The sequence below is a fragment of the Cajanus cajan genome, chromosome 5, assembly GCF_000230855.2.
Source record: "Cajanus cajan strain Asha chromosome 5, NIPB_CcT2T_4, whole genome shotgun sequence".
Classification (NCBI taxonomy): domain Eukaryota; kingdom Viridiplantae; phylum Streptophyta; class Magnoliopsida; order Fabales; family Fabaceae; genus Cajanus; species Cajanus cajan.
The window spans coordinates 49,939,074-49,954,401 of record NC_138521.1 but is presented as its reverse complement, the minus strand read 5'-3'; the positions used below and the strand labels follow the sequence as shown (position 1 = coordinate 49,954,401).

General features: G+C 33.6%; 1 protein-coding gene and 1 pseudogene across 3 annotated transcripts; both read left to right on the top strand.

Annotated features, from left to right (window-relative positions):
* The first annotated feature begins 6,208 nt into the window (after nt 1-6,208).
* Nucleotides 6,209-9,621, top strand: LOC145958351 (GDSL esterase/lipase At4g01130). Of its 2 annotated transcripts, none has more exons than XM_083075315.1 (5): nt 6,209-6,542; nt 7,905-8,114; nt 8,195-8,370; nt 8,472-8,742; nt 9,135-9,621. In XM_083075315.1, the coding sequence occupies exons 1-5, from the start codon at nt 6,305-6,307 to the stop codon at nt 9,401-9,403; spliced, it is 1,164 nt and encodes a 387-aa protein (XP_082931441.1). In that variant the 5' UTR covers nt 6,209-6,304; the 3' UTR covers nt 9,404-9,621. The 2 variants fall into 2 exon arrangements, with proteins under 2 accessions (XP_082931441.1, XP_082931442.1); XM_083075316.1 differs by having other exon boundaries at nt 6,214-6,542; nt 8,216-8,370.
* Nucleotides 9,622-9,719: 98 nt separating this feature from the next.
* LOC145958350 (putative receptor-like protein kinase At5g24010 pseudogene) lies at nt 9,720-14,440 on the top strand (annotated as a pseudogene). The gene is made up of 2 exons (XR_014434085.1): nt 9,720-12,598; nt 14,079-14,440. The product of XR_014434085.1 is annotated as a putative receptor-like protein kinase At5g24010 pseudogene (transcript).
* The last annotated feature ends 888 nt before the right edge of the window (nt 14,441-15,328 follow it).

Sequence of the window (15,328 nt, the reverse complement as noted above, 5' to 3'; positions counted from 1 at the left end):
CAATTTTTTATTAACTTAATTTATCTCTTCAACTCTTCAAGAGGATCTTAAGCCTCTATCATTTTGATAGGTGGAGACAATGGTCTTTTGAAACTTAAAGGAGAATCATCATATATATAATCCAATCTCTCTTCTTTTATTCTCTTTTCATACTCAAAATCATCCTCATCTTATGGTTTTCCATCTTGAGAATTTAGGACTTAAAGCATCATTTTCATTTCCATTTTTTCAATATTCTCTTTTTCTTTGGAAACAAAAGCCTTTTATCTTCCAATACTTTTCTTTCTAGCCTTTAAAGTCGTTTCTTCTTCTTCTTCTTCTTTCATTCTCTTGACTTGTATAGCCGTTTCTTTTTCTTTCATTTTGTTAGCTTCAAGAGTTGTCTTTTTCTTTGCTTGATACATTTTATTCTTAACAACAATCTAAAATTTGAGCCATAAAGCTTAAATAAACATTTTCTTTCATTCTTATTCATTAACAATTGATTCATTCTTGGCCTTTTTTATCAACCAAAACACTCTCTTAAGATCCTAACAAAAGAATTTTGAAGGACCATCTTTCTTGTGTATTTCATAGGCATCGTCACAATTGAAAGGAGTAGATTGCAAAAATAGCCATTTGTTGCTTTGTAAATGTAACATAAGTTGTATAAGGACTTTGATCTACATTGACAACCTCCAAATGTCCTTCATTGTTGCAAAAAAGAAACTTATAATGTACAGTAGAGGAGACAACTTTTATATTATGGATCAATTCTTCACCCAATAAGACATTAAAGTTTGTATGTGAAAATACCATTATGAAGATTGAAGATTGAAGTTTGTAAGCCATGTTTTGCTACCAACTCAAACTTCCAAAACAATCATATTGTTAGAGATTGAAGATTTTTTGCAAAAATTAGACACCATTATGTTGTTAGGAATTAAAGCTTCCAGTCTTACCCCAAATCTCTTCAACATGGATCTTGACAAGGTATTAATAGTAGCATCATTGTTAATTAATACGTTGCTTACCTTATGACATTCAATTACTATTAAATCAAAAATCTTATCTTTAAGAAAATAAATCCGTTAAGTTTTAATGTTGACAAACAAAAGAATTTTCTTAAAGCAAAAGTCGACTTTTTTTTACTGAAATAATACTTTTTTTTTAAAAAAAAAATTAACCTAAATAGCAACTATGCAAATTTATTTACACCACTAGCACTGTTTACTATTCAAAATTCATAACGTCGTTCTGATATTAGAACGGGCCATTTCTGGTATAAAAATAACACATGACAAATGGATCAGAACGGCCCGTTCCGAATTCAAATTTAACACATGAAAAGTGGGACCAAAACGAGTCATGCTGAATCCAGAACGGTCCATTCTGGCCACTTCTAATGAACCGACATATGGAATAATAGACGTGAGCACACATTGATGGGTCATCCAATGCAGTGTCCATTGTTTCACACACGAGAATACATGCAATGGTGCATGGCCAATTCCATCTATTTCCTATCTGTGTCACGACTACTACAATGCAAGCTCCGATATGAAGATTATTGGCTAATAATGACAAGCCTAGATAACCTGCACATCACACTAGGAAGACATGTCCAAATAATGTATAATTATAATAGTTTATAAGTGACATAGTGCATTAAAAGTAAAAAATGATAACATTAAGATAGAGTGAATTATATAAGTTTTTTAATCTCCGTAATGGTGTCCAGTTCCACAACGAGGACAACGTTTGTTACGACCTAAATTACGCCATGGAGGTTGTTGCTCAAAAGGATTTGGTTCATCATCAAGCACTGGTTGTTGAAATGCTGCTGAAGAACTACCAGGTTCATTAGCGAATTTTGGTTGGTAAAGAGATTGCATTGTAAAGGGAAATAATAAAAAGTCATAAAATTTGTACAGTTGTATTAATTATTAGTTTTCCTTATTTTTAACAGTTGTAATTGTGTCTATATAAGGCACTTTATTCATCTCTTGTAATACGTTCTATTAAGTATCAATATAGAAAAATACTTTTCTCTATTTTCTCTCCTCCAAATAAATTTGTAAAAAAATCCTCTGAAGTTGTTGCAAACGAATGCCTTTTGTCAATTATGTTTTCTTGTGGAGTGATGTTGTGTGGAAGATTTGATACATGCTGATGAGTCTCTTCATACGATCGCATGGAAGTTGTGCCAGTTTCAAATGTTATAGAAGTCCTTCGTTGTTGATAGGTCCTTGGATCTTGTAGTAGTCGTGGCACAGATAGGAAATAGATAGAATTGACCATGTACCATTCCATGTATTCTCGTGTTTGAAACAATGGGTCTTGCATTGGATGACCCATCAATGTGTGCTCACGTCTATTGTTCCATATGTCGGCCCATTAGAAGTGGCCAGAACGGTCCGTTTCGGATTCAGAACGGCCCGTTCTGGTTCCACTTTTCATGTGTTAAATTTGAATTTGAAACGTGTCGTTCTGAATTCAGAACGACCAATTCTGATTCATTTGTCATGTGTTATTTTTACATCTGGAACGACCCGTTCTGATATCAGAATGACTCGTTCTAAACGTGAACAGTAAACAATACTAGTGGTGTAAATAAATTTGCACAATTGCTATTTGGGTAATTTTTTTAAAAAAGTATTATTTCAGTAAAAAAGTCAGAAAAGTCAGCATTACTCAAAAATATAATAAAATCAGATGAAATGTGAAAATAATACATATCATCTATAAGATGAAAGAAATTAGATGAAGCATACAGTTCGTCTAACTTACATTAAATGAATAAGATTGACATTGCATTTTCTTTAATGTATTATTTCTTAATAGATCAAACAAAAAGGAACTTCGAAAGTTTTTAAAAAGCATTAATGTGGAAAAAGACAAAATTTTTGTGAGAAGCCAAAAGCACAATCCTAGATATCACGAAAAAGAGACTAAAAAGGATTTCTCTGCACTAGCCCCAACTACTTTGTGTTGACACTCTTTGATGCACTCAAAAGTAAAAGAAAATGATGATAAGTAGATGCTTGGATCAGATAAGAAGTACACGCATCCTGATAAGCATTAATGCTCACATTAAATGCATTAACAATACTTTTTACGATCAAGTAGGAAGACAAAAACGAAGCAACTGATAAAGAAATTTGAACATTTGGTAATCTTCCCAAAAGCTATTATATAAAGATCAAGCATTGAAATAGCGAGAAGTGAAGAACATATGTTGTATATACATATACAAAGAAAAAATGTTATTGAAAAATAGATCAATATTTTTTGAACAATTCATCCTGAAAAAAGTCATTAAAATATCAAGCTGAAGCACTACAAAGAAAATAAAATTTTTAAATTCTGTATCTAGACCTTTGTAGTCTTTTTGTGTTGTATTTTTTTATAGCATCATGTCTAAAAGAGACAAAGCTATATTTTTAACTCTTATCGAACTTATTTGTAAGGGTTGAACTTGGAGAAACTTGTGCATAAGAATACTTAATTATTGAGCCTAAAGAGACTTGTGGTAAAAAAATACTTGGGTTTAAGCTTTGAGAGACTTGTTGAAAGAATACTTGGGTTTTAGCCAGAAGTGACTTATAAAGAATACTTGTTGTTTAGCGAGAAGTGGCTTGTAAAGAATACTTGTTGTTTAGCCAGAAGTGGCTTGTAAAAAATACTTATATCTTAGATAAAATAGTGAAACTTAATCTGGTTAGATTGAAAGCTAGATGTAGTCTCTGGATTGAAGACGAACCAATATAAAAATACTTGTGCTATTTCGTCTGCTTCATAACTTTGTTTGATTACTCTCCAGTACTTCATCTATTTGTATTTTTTACTGCCTCACTACAAAAAGCACAAGTTTTTGATATACATTATTCAACTCCATTCTAGTGTGTACCTTTTTCTTCAACAATTAAGATATTAAGTATCAAGGGCTTTAAATGCGCTTTCATTTTCTTGAAAGGAGGATCAAATATTTTAGTATTAAACTTCAGGGTAAGCCAAGAAACTTGTATCACCAAAACAACCTTTGAGTGGTTGGATCATCATAACAATCCTAATGATATCATGCCAAGGGTCCAAGTCCTAAAAAATTCAAGAGGAGTGAGTTAGACTTGAAAGAAGAATGTCCAAACTCTTGTTGAGCTTTAAGTCACTTTTTAGTAGCTTACTTTCTCTTCTTTGTAAATATTTTTCCTTGTAAGTATTTCTTAATTTTGACCTTGTATTTTTGGGTTAAGTAGTGTAGGAATTCATTTCATTGTAATTAGTATTTTTAGGATGCAATTAGTATTTTAAGAAAGGTGTAACTAGAAAGGGAGATTTGGACTTATTAGGCTAAAATGATCCATGAGAGCATTTGATAGATACCTAGACTTTGAAGTTTGACATCCATTTGTATGGGAGATAAGTGCATCCCTAAGTCACTTATGGAATTAGCACATGCTCTACTATCCAAGTGACACTCGATTAGAGATTGTCTCCGATTCTGTGCTTTACTCAATTGGTCACATATAATCAATATAGCTCGATTTGACCTTTATACTATAGTCACTTCTTACACATAAGCCTTAACCTTGCCTACATATGGATATCACATAAAGTTTAGAGGGGACAACTTAAAACAACAACCCATTCTGGAGCCAACTTACTCACTAAATGGTTAGAATTTGGTTCTTAAAGCACCACAACAAATATATGCACAATGAGATATTTTATTTTCAAAAACAACTTTACTTCCCTTTATTCTTTATGTATCAGAGTTGAGACATGTATCTTCACCACTTGTCAACAACTTAAACATCATACACATCAATAACATATACATCAACATACAACAGTTCATCATACAACTCAAAGGTTCATCATTCATATGTATCATCATTAATACAACTCATGCATCAATAATCAAATGAAAACTAGTTCAAAACAACACATTTTCATCATGAAACTTGTGCCTAATGCCAGTTTAGGACTGTCTGACACCATTGAGGTAGAGGGACTTTCTGTTTCGTTTGCGCCTAGCGTTATACCACTTGCGCTTGGCATGGGTTAGGCATAAGCCCTAGGGAACTCACGCTTGGTGTGACTCTCCCCACGCCCAACCTTGTACCAACTCGAGACTTCTCACACCCTTCATGTTTAACACTACTCAACCTACATTTAGTGTGATTCCAACTCGAGACGATTTTCTCTCCTTATATTTGGCGCTAATAATCTTGCATTTACATAAACAAAATCAACATGCACTCACAAATTTACAAAAATCATCGGATTTCTCCCATGAACACTTTCAAGAATGGCAAATCAAATCCCTCGAGTTTTTACTCCCCACCTTTCTAACACTAAACATTCTAACTACTCTAGAATCATCTCAACACATTATATATTGTAAGAAATAACCTAAGCTTCCCTTACCTATTGAAGAATCCGAACCTCATCAAAATAACCTAAGCTTCCTTTACCTATTGAAGAATCCGAACTTCGATGAGGTAGGGGAAGAACTTCAGCTCCATTTTCCTACCTCAATCTAGCTACTCTAGGACAATTGCAATGCTGAAGAAATAACAAAGGATTTCTGTTCTAATGGTTTCTCTCCATGTCCTCTCTTTAATCTTTTAGGCGAAGGGTATTATGAGGTGCATAACTACTTACCCCTTTTCTCTTAAAGATCTCTTAATGGGTTGACTCAAGTCTTGGGCTCAGCTAGTCTAGAGACCCACGCAACACCTAGTGTCCTTCTAATCCAACTCTACATTTTTTACTTAAGTCTATATATAACATTCATTATAAAATAAATATAATTAATATAAACCCTAAATAAATTTGCAATACATATAATTCGAGTGCGAAATTACTTGTGATATCCAACTTTGGTAATCTGAGTTCGATTTGTAACATATATAAACATAGATTCCGGACAAAATGGATTTGAAATATAAATTATTAAGAGTCCAATTAAAATCAGTAGGAGTCATATCCAATAAGTAAGAAAAAGCTGTCTCAAAACGTATACACCGCATACGGTCGGTCCCCTTTACCGGTCCACAGCATGTTATACCAGCATACCGTGTCAACTATGTGTCAACTATGCGTCAACAGTCAGCAGTTACATGTTACCAATTACAGTAACTCAATCTAAAATGTGTATATGGCCCATCTTCCACGTGTTGGATGCATAGCAATTATTGCCATACATTATTGTAAAATGAAAGCTGTTACAAATATGAACAAAACTAAAACTAAGGAGAGGTCACAGTGTCTTTTCATATAGCACTATCTCAGTGTGGCAGTGTCCTCAAGCTCCCCAAAAATGAGTTCAAAGAAATCCACTTATTTCTTGGTCATTTTCATGCCTGTGTTGCCTTGCCTTATCGGTTTATGTCACAGTAAATGTGATTTCGAGGCAATTTTTAACTTTGGAGATTCAAATTCAGACACCGGTGGCTTTTGGGCAGCTTTTCCTGCACAATCTGGTCCCTTTGGAATGACTTATTTCAAGAAACCTGTAGGTCGGGCTTCAGATGGGAGACTCATTGTTGATTTTCTTGGTAACACAACAAACTTTATCTTCTTAATAATGAGAGTTTGTTTATTTTCTTTGATTTCATATAATATCCTCCCTTCTGAATTTGGACATTTAAGGAAAGCCAAAAAGGAAAAAGTTGAGGGAAGATTTTGGTTTTGGTTCCTAATATTTTAATTGGAATCGAGGTTTTGGTTCTGCTTTCTTCTTTTTTCCTATTATTTCTGGAAAATGCTAAATGCCACAAAAAGGGTCGCATGAAAATGCGACAAATCAATCTAATTAATTAGTTTTTAATATTTATCCTGCCTTGGTTTTTTAGTCAACTGCCATTTTTATTGTTTTTTATTTTTAAAATAGAACTTGGTGTGAGAAAGACTTCATAAATATAGTAATACTTTTTTTTTCTCTCCATCAATAGAGCCATGGGGATTCCTTAATTATTATAAATGCATTTAGTACACAATGAGCAGGATTTAATCAACCATTTTTGAACTCTCAAGTTGATTTTTCAAATGATCTCGTCATAGTAATTATGTCTATCTCTTTTTTTATTGGCATTAACTTGGGGAACACCTTATCAACATTTATAAATATTTATGAATGGAAGGGAAACACAATTTTCACATGACAACGTCATGTAAAAATTAAACATACATCATTTGGAAACATACATCATAGGGACTGGATTCTCTCTACTGAATTTATTGACTGTGTTTCTTTGATGTGTCATACAATATCACTTCTTATGATTTATATTGCAGGGTGCTAACTGGCAAGATAAGCAAGCTATTGAATAAAAAAAACAAATCGAAAGAAACTGGCAGTCCAAGTTAAATTTGGTGCCTTGATCTTTGGGTATAATATCTGTTTTTAGCTAGGATACCTAAGTATCTTAACAGATTTGACTATTTGAGTAAAAATATCCTAATCTATCATTATTTGCATTAAACCTACATTTTTTCATCTTATTATAAGAACTAAGACTTTGCCTTTATTAAGGTTACACCTTCTTGAGGCAATTTTCCATAGAAGAAAAGACACTTAGTTGGAAAAAGTTGTATAGCTATTAATAAAAAAAGCAGTTGTATAGTATAGCTATGGATAATATATTCTTGATGTCAGTAGCAACTAATAGTGCCACTTTTGATACGTCTTTGGTACCTTGGCGGTACCTGAATCACTTAGTCACTTTCCTAGTCATCAATAATTTCAATTTATTCTGTTTGGGGTCTTAAAAAAGAAAACTCAACACCACCAACTGTTAAAATTGACGATGTATCTCAAATATGTTTTTTTTTTGTCTTCTAATATATTGCCTTCATTAAAGACATGCTTTAATGCTTGAGCTCAATTCTGTGCTTTTTTGTTGCATTTATTTGGGCAGCTCAAGCTCTTGGGTTGCCATTTTTGAGCCCATATCTGCAATCAATCGGATCTAATTATAACCATGGAGCTAATTATGCTACATTAGCGTCCACTGTGCTTCTACCTAAAACTTCTCTGTTTGTCACTGGGATCAGCCCTTTCTCACTTGCTATACAGCTCAACCAAATGAAGCAATTCAAAACCAAGGTTAATGAAGAGCACCAACAAGGTAAAAAATGCACAAACTTCCTAGTTCCCACTCTATTCTTTAAAAAAAAAGGAGAATTCATTTCTATAGTAATGCACTAGTTTCTTTTGATTGTTCCTCAGGAACCACACTTCCTTCACCGAATATATTTGGAAAATCTCTCTACACATTCTACATTGGACAAAATGATTTTACTTCCAACTTAGCAGCCATTGGCATAGGTGGAGTGCAACAGTACCTCCCTCAAGTTGTTTCCCAAATTGCTGCTACCATTAAGGTGAGATTACCTTAACAGTCAATATCAACTCGAATCTAGAATTAAATTATTGAAATAAATAAAATGTTATTAATTTGTATTGTGCACAATGAAATGTTTAGGAGCTATATAATCTTGGAGGACGTACATTTCTGGTTCTTAATCTTGCACCGGTGGGATGCTATCCTTCATTCTTGGTGGAGCTTCCTCATAACAGTTCAGACATTGATGAATTTGGATGCTTGGTTTCTTACAACAATGCGGTAGTGGACTACAACAACATGTTGAAAGAGACTTTGAGACAAACCAGAGAAAGCCTTTCTGATGCTTCTGTCATTTATGTGGATACTTACACTGTTCTGTTAGAGCTCTTCCGGCATCCCTCTTCTCATGGTTCAAGCACTAATCCCTCTACTTTTTTAATAATAAGAACACACTATTATGAATTTATGATACCTAAAAGATACAATATCCTCAATTTGGTTTCTCAAATTAAAGATTATTTTTATCTAATTCAGTACATAAATATTTCAATTCAGCTACTACTAAAGAGTGTGTAAAGCTCATTCCCATTTATGAGAAAGTCACAATTGAAATATAAGAATGGGGACAGGGAGGACTTCATTTATACCCTTAATAATTTGATATCTCATTTAGAAATTTAAAACATTGAATGATATTTCTATGACACCCTTTGACTATTATGAATTACTCGTATTAACATATGCTAAATATACATCCATAATGTCTTAATTATGTTTCTGACTTCATTTTTTCTTGGAAAGGGCTTAAGTATGGTACCAAAGCATGTTGCGGATACGGAGGGGGTGACTACAACTTCGATCCTAAAGCTTACTGTGGAAATACCAAAGAAATAAATGGCAGCACAGTGACAGCAACTGCATGCGATGACCCCTACAACTATGTGAGTTGGGATGGGGTCCATGCCACAGAAGCTGCAAACAAGCTTACTACCTTTGCCATTCTTAATGGATCCTACTCTCATCCCCCTTTCCCATTTCAGGAACATTGTGATCTTCAACCTATAGGTTGATCCATTTCTTAATTAACCAATGATGAAGATCAAACTAGGTCAATATGTTACTCAAATAATTTTTACAGGAAATCAAATTTCCTATCTAGCAAAACCTACAACACTTGTATGAGAAAAAAGTTTGTACATGTTTATACGTGTATTAACTTACAATCCAGTCGGTGGTCCTAGTAGAGAAATAAAATGAAGACAAGAATGAAGATAGTTGTCTTATATCATCCTTGAGACCCCAACACGATGAAATAAAATTGATATTTGTTTAACATTTATTTTAAAAGAGGATCCAAGTTAAAAAAAAAACAATATATTCTTGTGGACGTCGTAAAAATTTTCATCTCCTTCAAAGAATACCTGGACTCCACTGCCCTAACATTTGGCTGTATTATTAGCGGACTTCTTTGTTCATTCTATTGAATATATGATTATATTATCAGGATAATAATTTTGTTTAAGCACGCCCATCAGAAGCTTTAACCAAGCATCTCAGCGTGAGCAAGACTTTTAAATTTTCATGACTCAAAGGTAGTCAAAACAAAAGAAAGTAAAAAAAAAAATAAATAAATAAATAAAAATTAAGGCTGACGACTTGATCTCTGCTGAAGTCTTCCTCTAACTGGAGTCTCATGTTCATAGCCGAAAAACTAATCCCCGAGCACCATTTTTCCATGGCAATCCTTCAGCTCCGTATAATTCAACACTCTCTGTGCACTGTACTTGTTTTTCTTCTTCAGTTCCACTCACTCGGGTACCAGTACAACGTCCCAGATAAGTATTTTATCAATTGTGGGTCAGACAGCAGTGTTACCGAAAGTGGGAAGGCTTACGTAGGTGAAATTGAATCAAACCTTAAAACCAATTTTAACAGCAGCAACACAGAAAGGAGTGAGTCACCGCCGCTTTCTCCTCTTTACCAAACAGCAAGGATTTTTGGAAAGGACTCTTGGTATGAGTTCAACATCGACTCAAATGGCACTTTCCTGGTACGCTTCCATTTCTTCGCTTTCTCTTCCCCTAGTAATCTCTCCTCGGCCAGGTTCAACGTTTCGGTTCCTGGTTTCTGGTTGTTGCGAAATTTCAATGCTACAAATGGTACCAATAACAACTCTGCTTTAGTAAAAGAGTTTTTCATTCATATCACATCCCCCAGCTTCAGAATCACTTTCAGACCTTTGCCATCATCATTTGCGTTTGTCAATGCCATAGAACTCTTCCTACTCCCCCTCCATTTGATCGATGATCGAGTCTCGCGTTTCACTTATAGCGGCAATAACCAAGGCTTAGATGCATACAACAATTTATACTCTCGGGTGTTGGAGACCAAACACAGGCTCAATGTTGGTGGCCAAACTACCAAAGATAGCTTATTGAGAAAATGGATTCCAGATGATACTTATCTCGTTTATCCAGAAAACGCCAAGAATAGTTCCCCTTACCATGATATTAAGTACCGTGTAAGTGATGACTCAGGTGGTCCAAATGCAAATAATTTCACGGCGCCAATTGATGTGTACGGAACTGCTAAAGAGATCAATAATAATTCTGCTGGTGCCGGAGACGCTAAACTTTTAAACATAACATGGCGACTTCCGGTGGAGAAGAACATAGATCATCTCCTTCGGCTTCACTTCTGTGACTATTTCAGTTCACAAATTGATCTTACATTCTTCAATGTGTCCATTTACGACATCAATGTTATGCCTGTAAATAATGACAAAAACGTGTCTAACGAGTTGCCTGCCCCTTATTATTATGATTTTGTGGTGCACTCTGATGACTCTGGATTTATGAGGGTCAGCGTAACACCTGATGCATCTGCTTACGTACCTAATGCATTTTTAAACGGGCTAGAAATAATGAAAGTGATCGAGTCGTCAAATTCTGTTCCCCCTGACTTGGAATTCAATTCCAAGCATAACCGTCTTCCTGTGTTGCTGGGTTTAGTTCTTGGAGGTTTAGTCTTGGTTTTTGTTGTGATAGTATTTGGGTTTCGTGAAATCAAGAGGCAAAAGCCCGTTAATAATTCTGACTGGTTGCCAATTCTCGTTACTGCTGGAGGGAGTTCTCACAGCAGATTGACTGAGGGAACCATCCAAGGCCCTCCTCTTCCCAACATAAATCTTGGACTCAAAATTTCCTTGCTTGATCTTCAATTGGCAACAAAGAATTTCCACACAAGTCAGATAATTGGCAAGGGTGGTTTCGGTAACGTCTATAAGGGAGTTCTCAAGAATGGAATGATGGTGGCAGTGAAAAGAAGCCAGCCAGGGTCAGGTCAAGGCCTTCCAGAATTTCAGACAGAGATCATGGTTTTGTCTAAGATTCGTCACAAACACCTTGTTTCCTTAATTGGGTATTGTGATGAAAACTTTGAAATGATACTGGTTTATGAGTACATGGAAAAAGGGACACTCAGAGACCATTTGTACGATACAAACTTTCCAAGCTTGTCTTGGGAGCAGAGGCTTGACATTTGCATTGGAGCTGCAAAAGGTCTTCATTATCTTCACAAAGGAGTGGTTGGTGGAATCATTCACCGTGACGTAAAGTCCACAAACATATTGCTTGATGAGAACCATGTTGCTAAAGTTTCAGATTTTGGCCTTTCAAGAACAGGTCCTCTTGATCATGAATCACATGTCAGCACCAGTGTTAAAGGCACTTTGGGGTATCTTGATCCTGAGTATTTGAGGAAACAACAGCTGACAGAAAAATCTGATGTCTATTCATTTGGGGTAGTTCTTTTGGAAGTGTTATGTTCAAGACCAGTTATTGATTCATCGCTTCCAAGTGAACAGATAAACTTGGCTGAATGGGGAGTGCTTTGCCAAAACAAGGGGATACTACAAGGAATAGTTGATCCTTCCATCAAGGACCAAATAGATGAAAACTCACTCAGGAAATTCAGTGAAACAGTAGAAAAATGCTTGCAAGAAGATGGTTCTGATAGACCAACCATGAGAGATGTGTTGTGGGACTTGGAGTATGCGGTGCTGCTTCAGAGAGGTGTTTACGAGAATAGTTCTAGTAGTGCTGCTGCATCACTTCAATTGCCCAATAGTCTGTGTCTTCCTTCAGTCTCCACACTAAGTGAAGTGGATGACTATTTTAAGGTTTTAAGTTCCGGCAGCATAACATGATTGCGGCCTTTGTGATTTCTGGCGGGCGGCAGCTGATGCGCAAATTGCAGCGGCCACTGTGAGTAATAATTTTATGTTTGTATTAATTATAAAAAAAAAAAATTACAATTCCCGTGATCGGTACTATTCATTCGTACGACCGACTTATTGGTAATTTTTTTTCTTCTTTATTTTTATCATTTTAAGATTTATAAATGTTGATTTTGGACATTGAAAATAATTTTTGTAAAATTAATAAATTCTTATTTTAATTTCTGTAAAATGCTTTTTTTCTAAAGTTATTATTTTTAATTTCTAACGGTTATTTTAAGATAAATAAATAAATTTATTTTAAGAATTTATAAAAATATTTAGAGATATCACTAATAATTAGCATAATATTTAAAATAATCTAAGTTTTTAATAAACATATAAGTAATTAAAAATATTAGATAATGAGTTTGTATGTTTAAATTTTTTTCTTCTAAAAGTGTTTCTTTTTAATAAAATAAGTACTTCTTTATTTTTTTATGTGTTTGTTGAAACTTATTTTATTTTATTTTTATTTTTTTATAAAATAATTAGTTTTTTTTTCCTTCTTTTTCTAAAAAAGAACTTCTATCTACTTCTTAAATAATTGCTTTTTTAGAAGCAATTATTTTGTAAACACTTATTTTTAAACTTAAACAAACATATTCAATAATGTGGACTAAAGATAATTTTTATAAATTTTAGCGGAATAAACAACAATAAAAAGTTTTATAGAGATCAAAATTAAAATTTGTTTATTTTGTAAGACTAAAGTTATATTTAAGTATATTATATATATATATATATATATATATATATATATATCTTTTATTTATAATATTGTATTAAAAACTATAATATTTCCTTAATTTTGTTTCAATAAAAAATTATAATATTGAATGAATTATTTTTTATTTTAAAATCTTTATGTGTCAAATATGGCCAAATACCCTTATTGTAAGGCCAAATAGCTTTCTAATTACCAAATACATTTTCAAAGGCGAAATACCCTTCTAAGAGATGAATAGTTTCCAATATTGAATACCTTCCTAGGAACAAATATTAGGGGCATTTTAATGATAACAAATATAAACGTTTTATATGAAGAAAAAAGTTTAAGTCATAAGACGAATGCTCTTTATGAAACGAATACACTAAGATGATTTGTTATCTTGACATAAGTGTCTAATAGATGAAAGACTTCATCTACAAGGCATTTACTTTATATTCATATAATTTATGATGTCTGATAACTAAATCAATCTTTATGTATATTATTCCTAAACAAAATGAAACAAAAATAACTTCCTCGATACTCACACTAACAAAAGAGAAGGAAGACTTGTTTTTCGTCAGAAAAAGTCAAGCAAATCTCGTGAATCATGAAAATCTTTAGAAAAAAAAGTTGTTTTGAATGACACGTGCATGACTCCACTCATTTGGTACCTAAAAGGTGATAAGTAGCTTCCTTAATCAAATAAAAAGTGACTATTTGGTGAAAATATTTAATGAGCATTTCTCTCCACAAGGAACGAAGATGAAGACAAATGAAGCAAGCCTGTTAGAGATGCTCAAGGATTTGCAACTGTCATCTTTATTGAAGCCCTATAAAAGGAAGTTTGAAATTCAGAAAGAGTAGAAGAGAGAAGCACATAGAAAGATCAATCATTGCAAAAATATATTCATTCATTCTATAAAAAGCTTTGTACTTAATTAGTTGCATCATGTCTTGATAGTAAGACGAAGCAACACTGTTAGCTTACCCAACTTTAACTCTGTGTTAGTACTTTGAACTTGAAGAGACTTGTTTGTAAAAGAATACTTGGTTGTTGAGCCTAGAAAGGCTTGTTTCTAAAAGAATACTTAGTTGTTTAGCTTAGAGAGACTTGTTTGTAAAAGAATATTGGTTGTTGAGCTTGAAGAGGCTTTTTTGTAAAAGAATACTTGGTTGTTGTTTCTTGAAAGACTTGTTTGTAAAAGAATACTTGATTGTTAAAGCCTGGAGCGACTTCTTTATAAAGAATACTTGGTTGTTAAAGCCTGGAGAGGCTTTGTGTTGAAAGAATACTTGGGTAGTTGCTTGAAAAGGCAAGTCAAAGAACACTTAGGTTTGAGCCAAAAGTGGTTTGGTAAAAGAATATTTGTATCTTTGCATAAGATAGTGAAACTTGATATGGTTGGATCAAGAACTAGACATAGTCTAATGGTTGAGACGAACCAATATAACAATATTTTGCATTCAGTTTCTTATTATCTCTTGTCTGCACTTCTTCATAAAGTTACTACTTCATTATTTTTTGAAAAATGTGAGTTTTTGATTAACAATATTAAGCCCCCCTTCTGTGTCTCTTTTTTCTCCTCAATTTAGTATCAAAGCTTAACTACCTTTGATAAGGTTGAAGATTTAATAATGCTAAAGGAAAAGATCCTACAATGGAAAGTAGTAAAGAATAGTACCTACTTGAAGGAATTTCTCTTACAAGGCTTTCAACCTTTAATTGAGAAGACTATCAATATTGGAAGGACATAATGAAAATGTTCATCAAGTCCACTCAATATTAGCTTTGGAGAATCCTCACAAGATGTGATGTTGAAGTAAAGAAAGTTGAAAATGAGTATATCCAAGATGACTACAACACCCTGCAAGTTAATAACAATGCAAGATACATCTTGGCTTGCTCCTTATCTAGAACAAAATACAACAAAATTTGTAGCTACAAGATTGCTTGGGAAATGTGGTAAGTTATCAGGGTAACTCATGAGGGTGTTAAAGATGTTA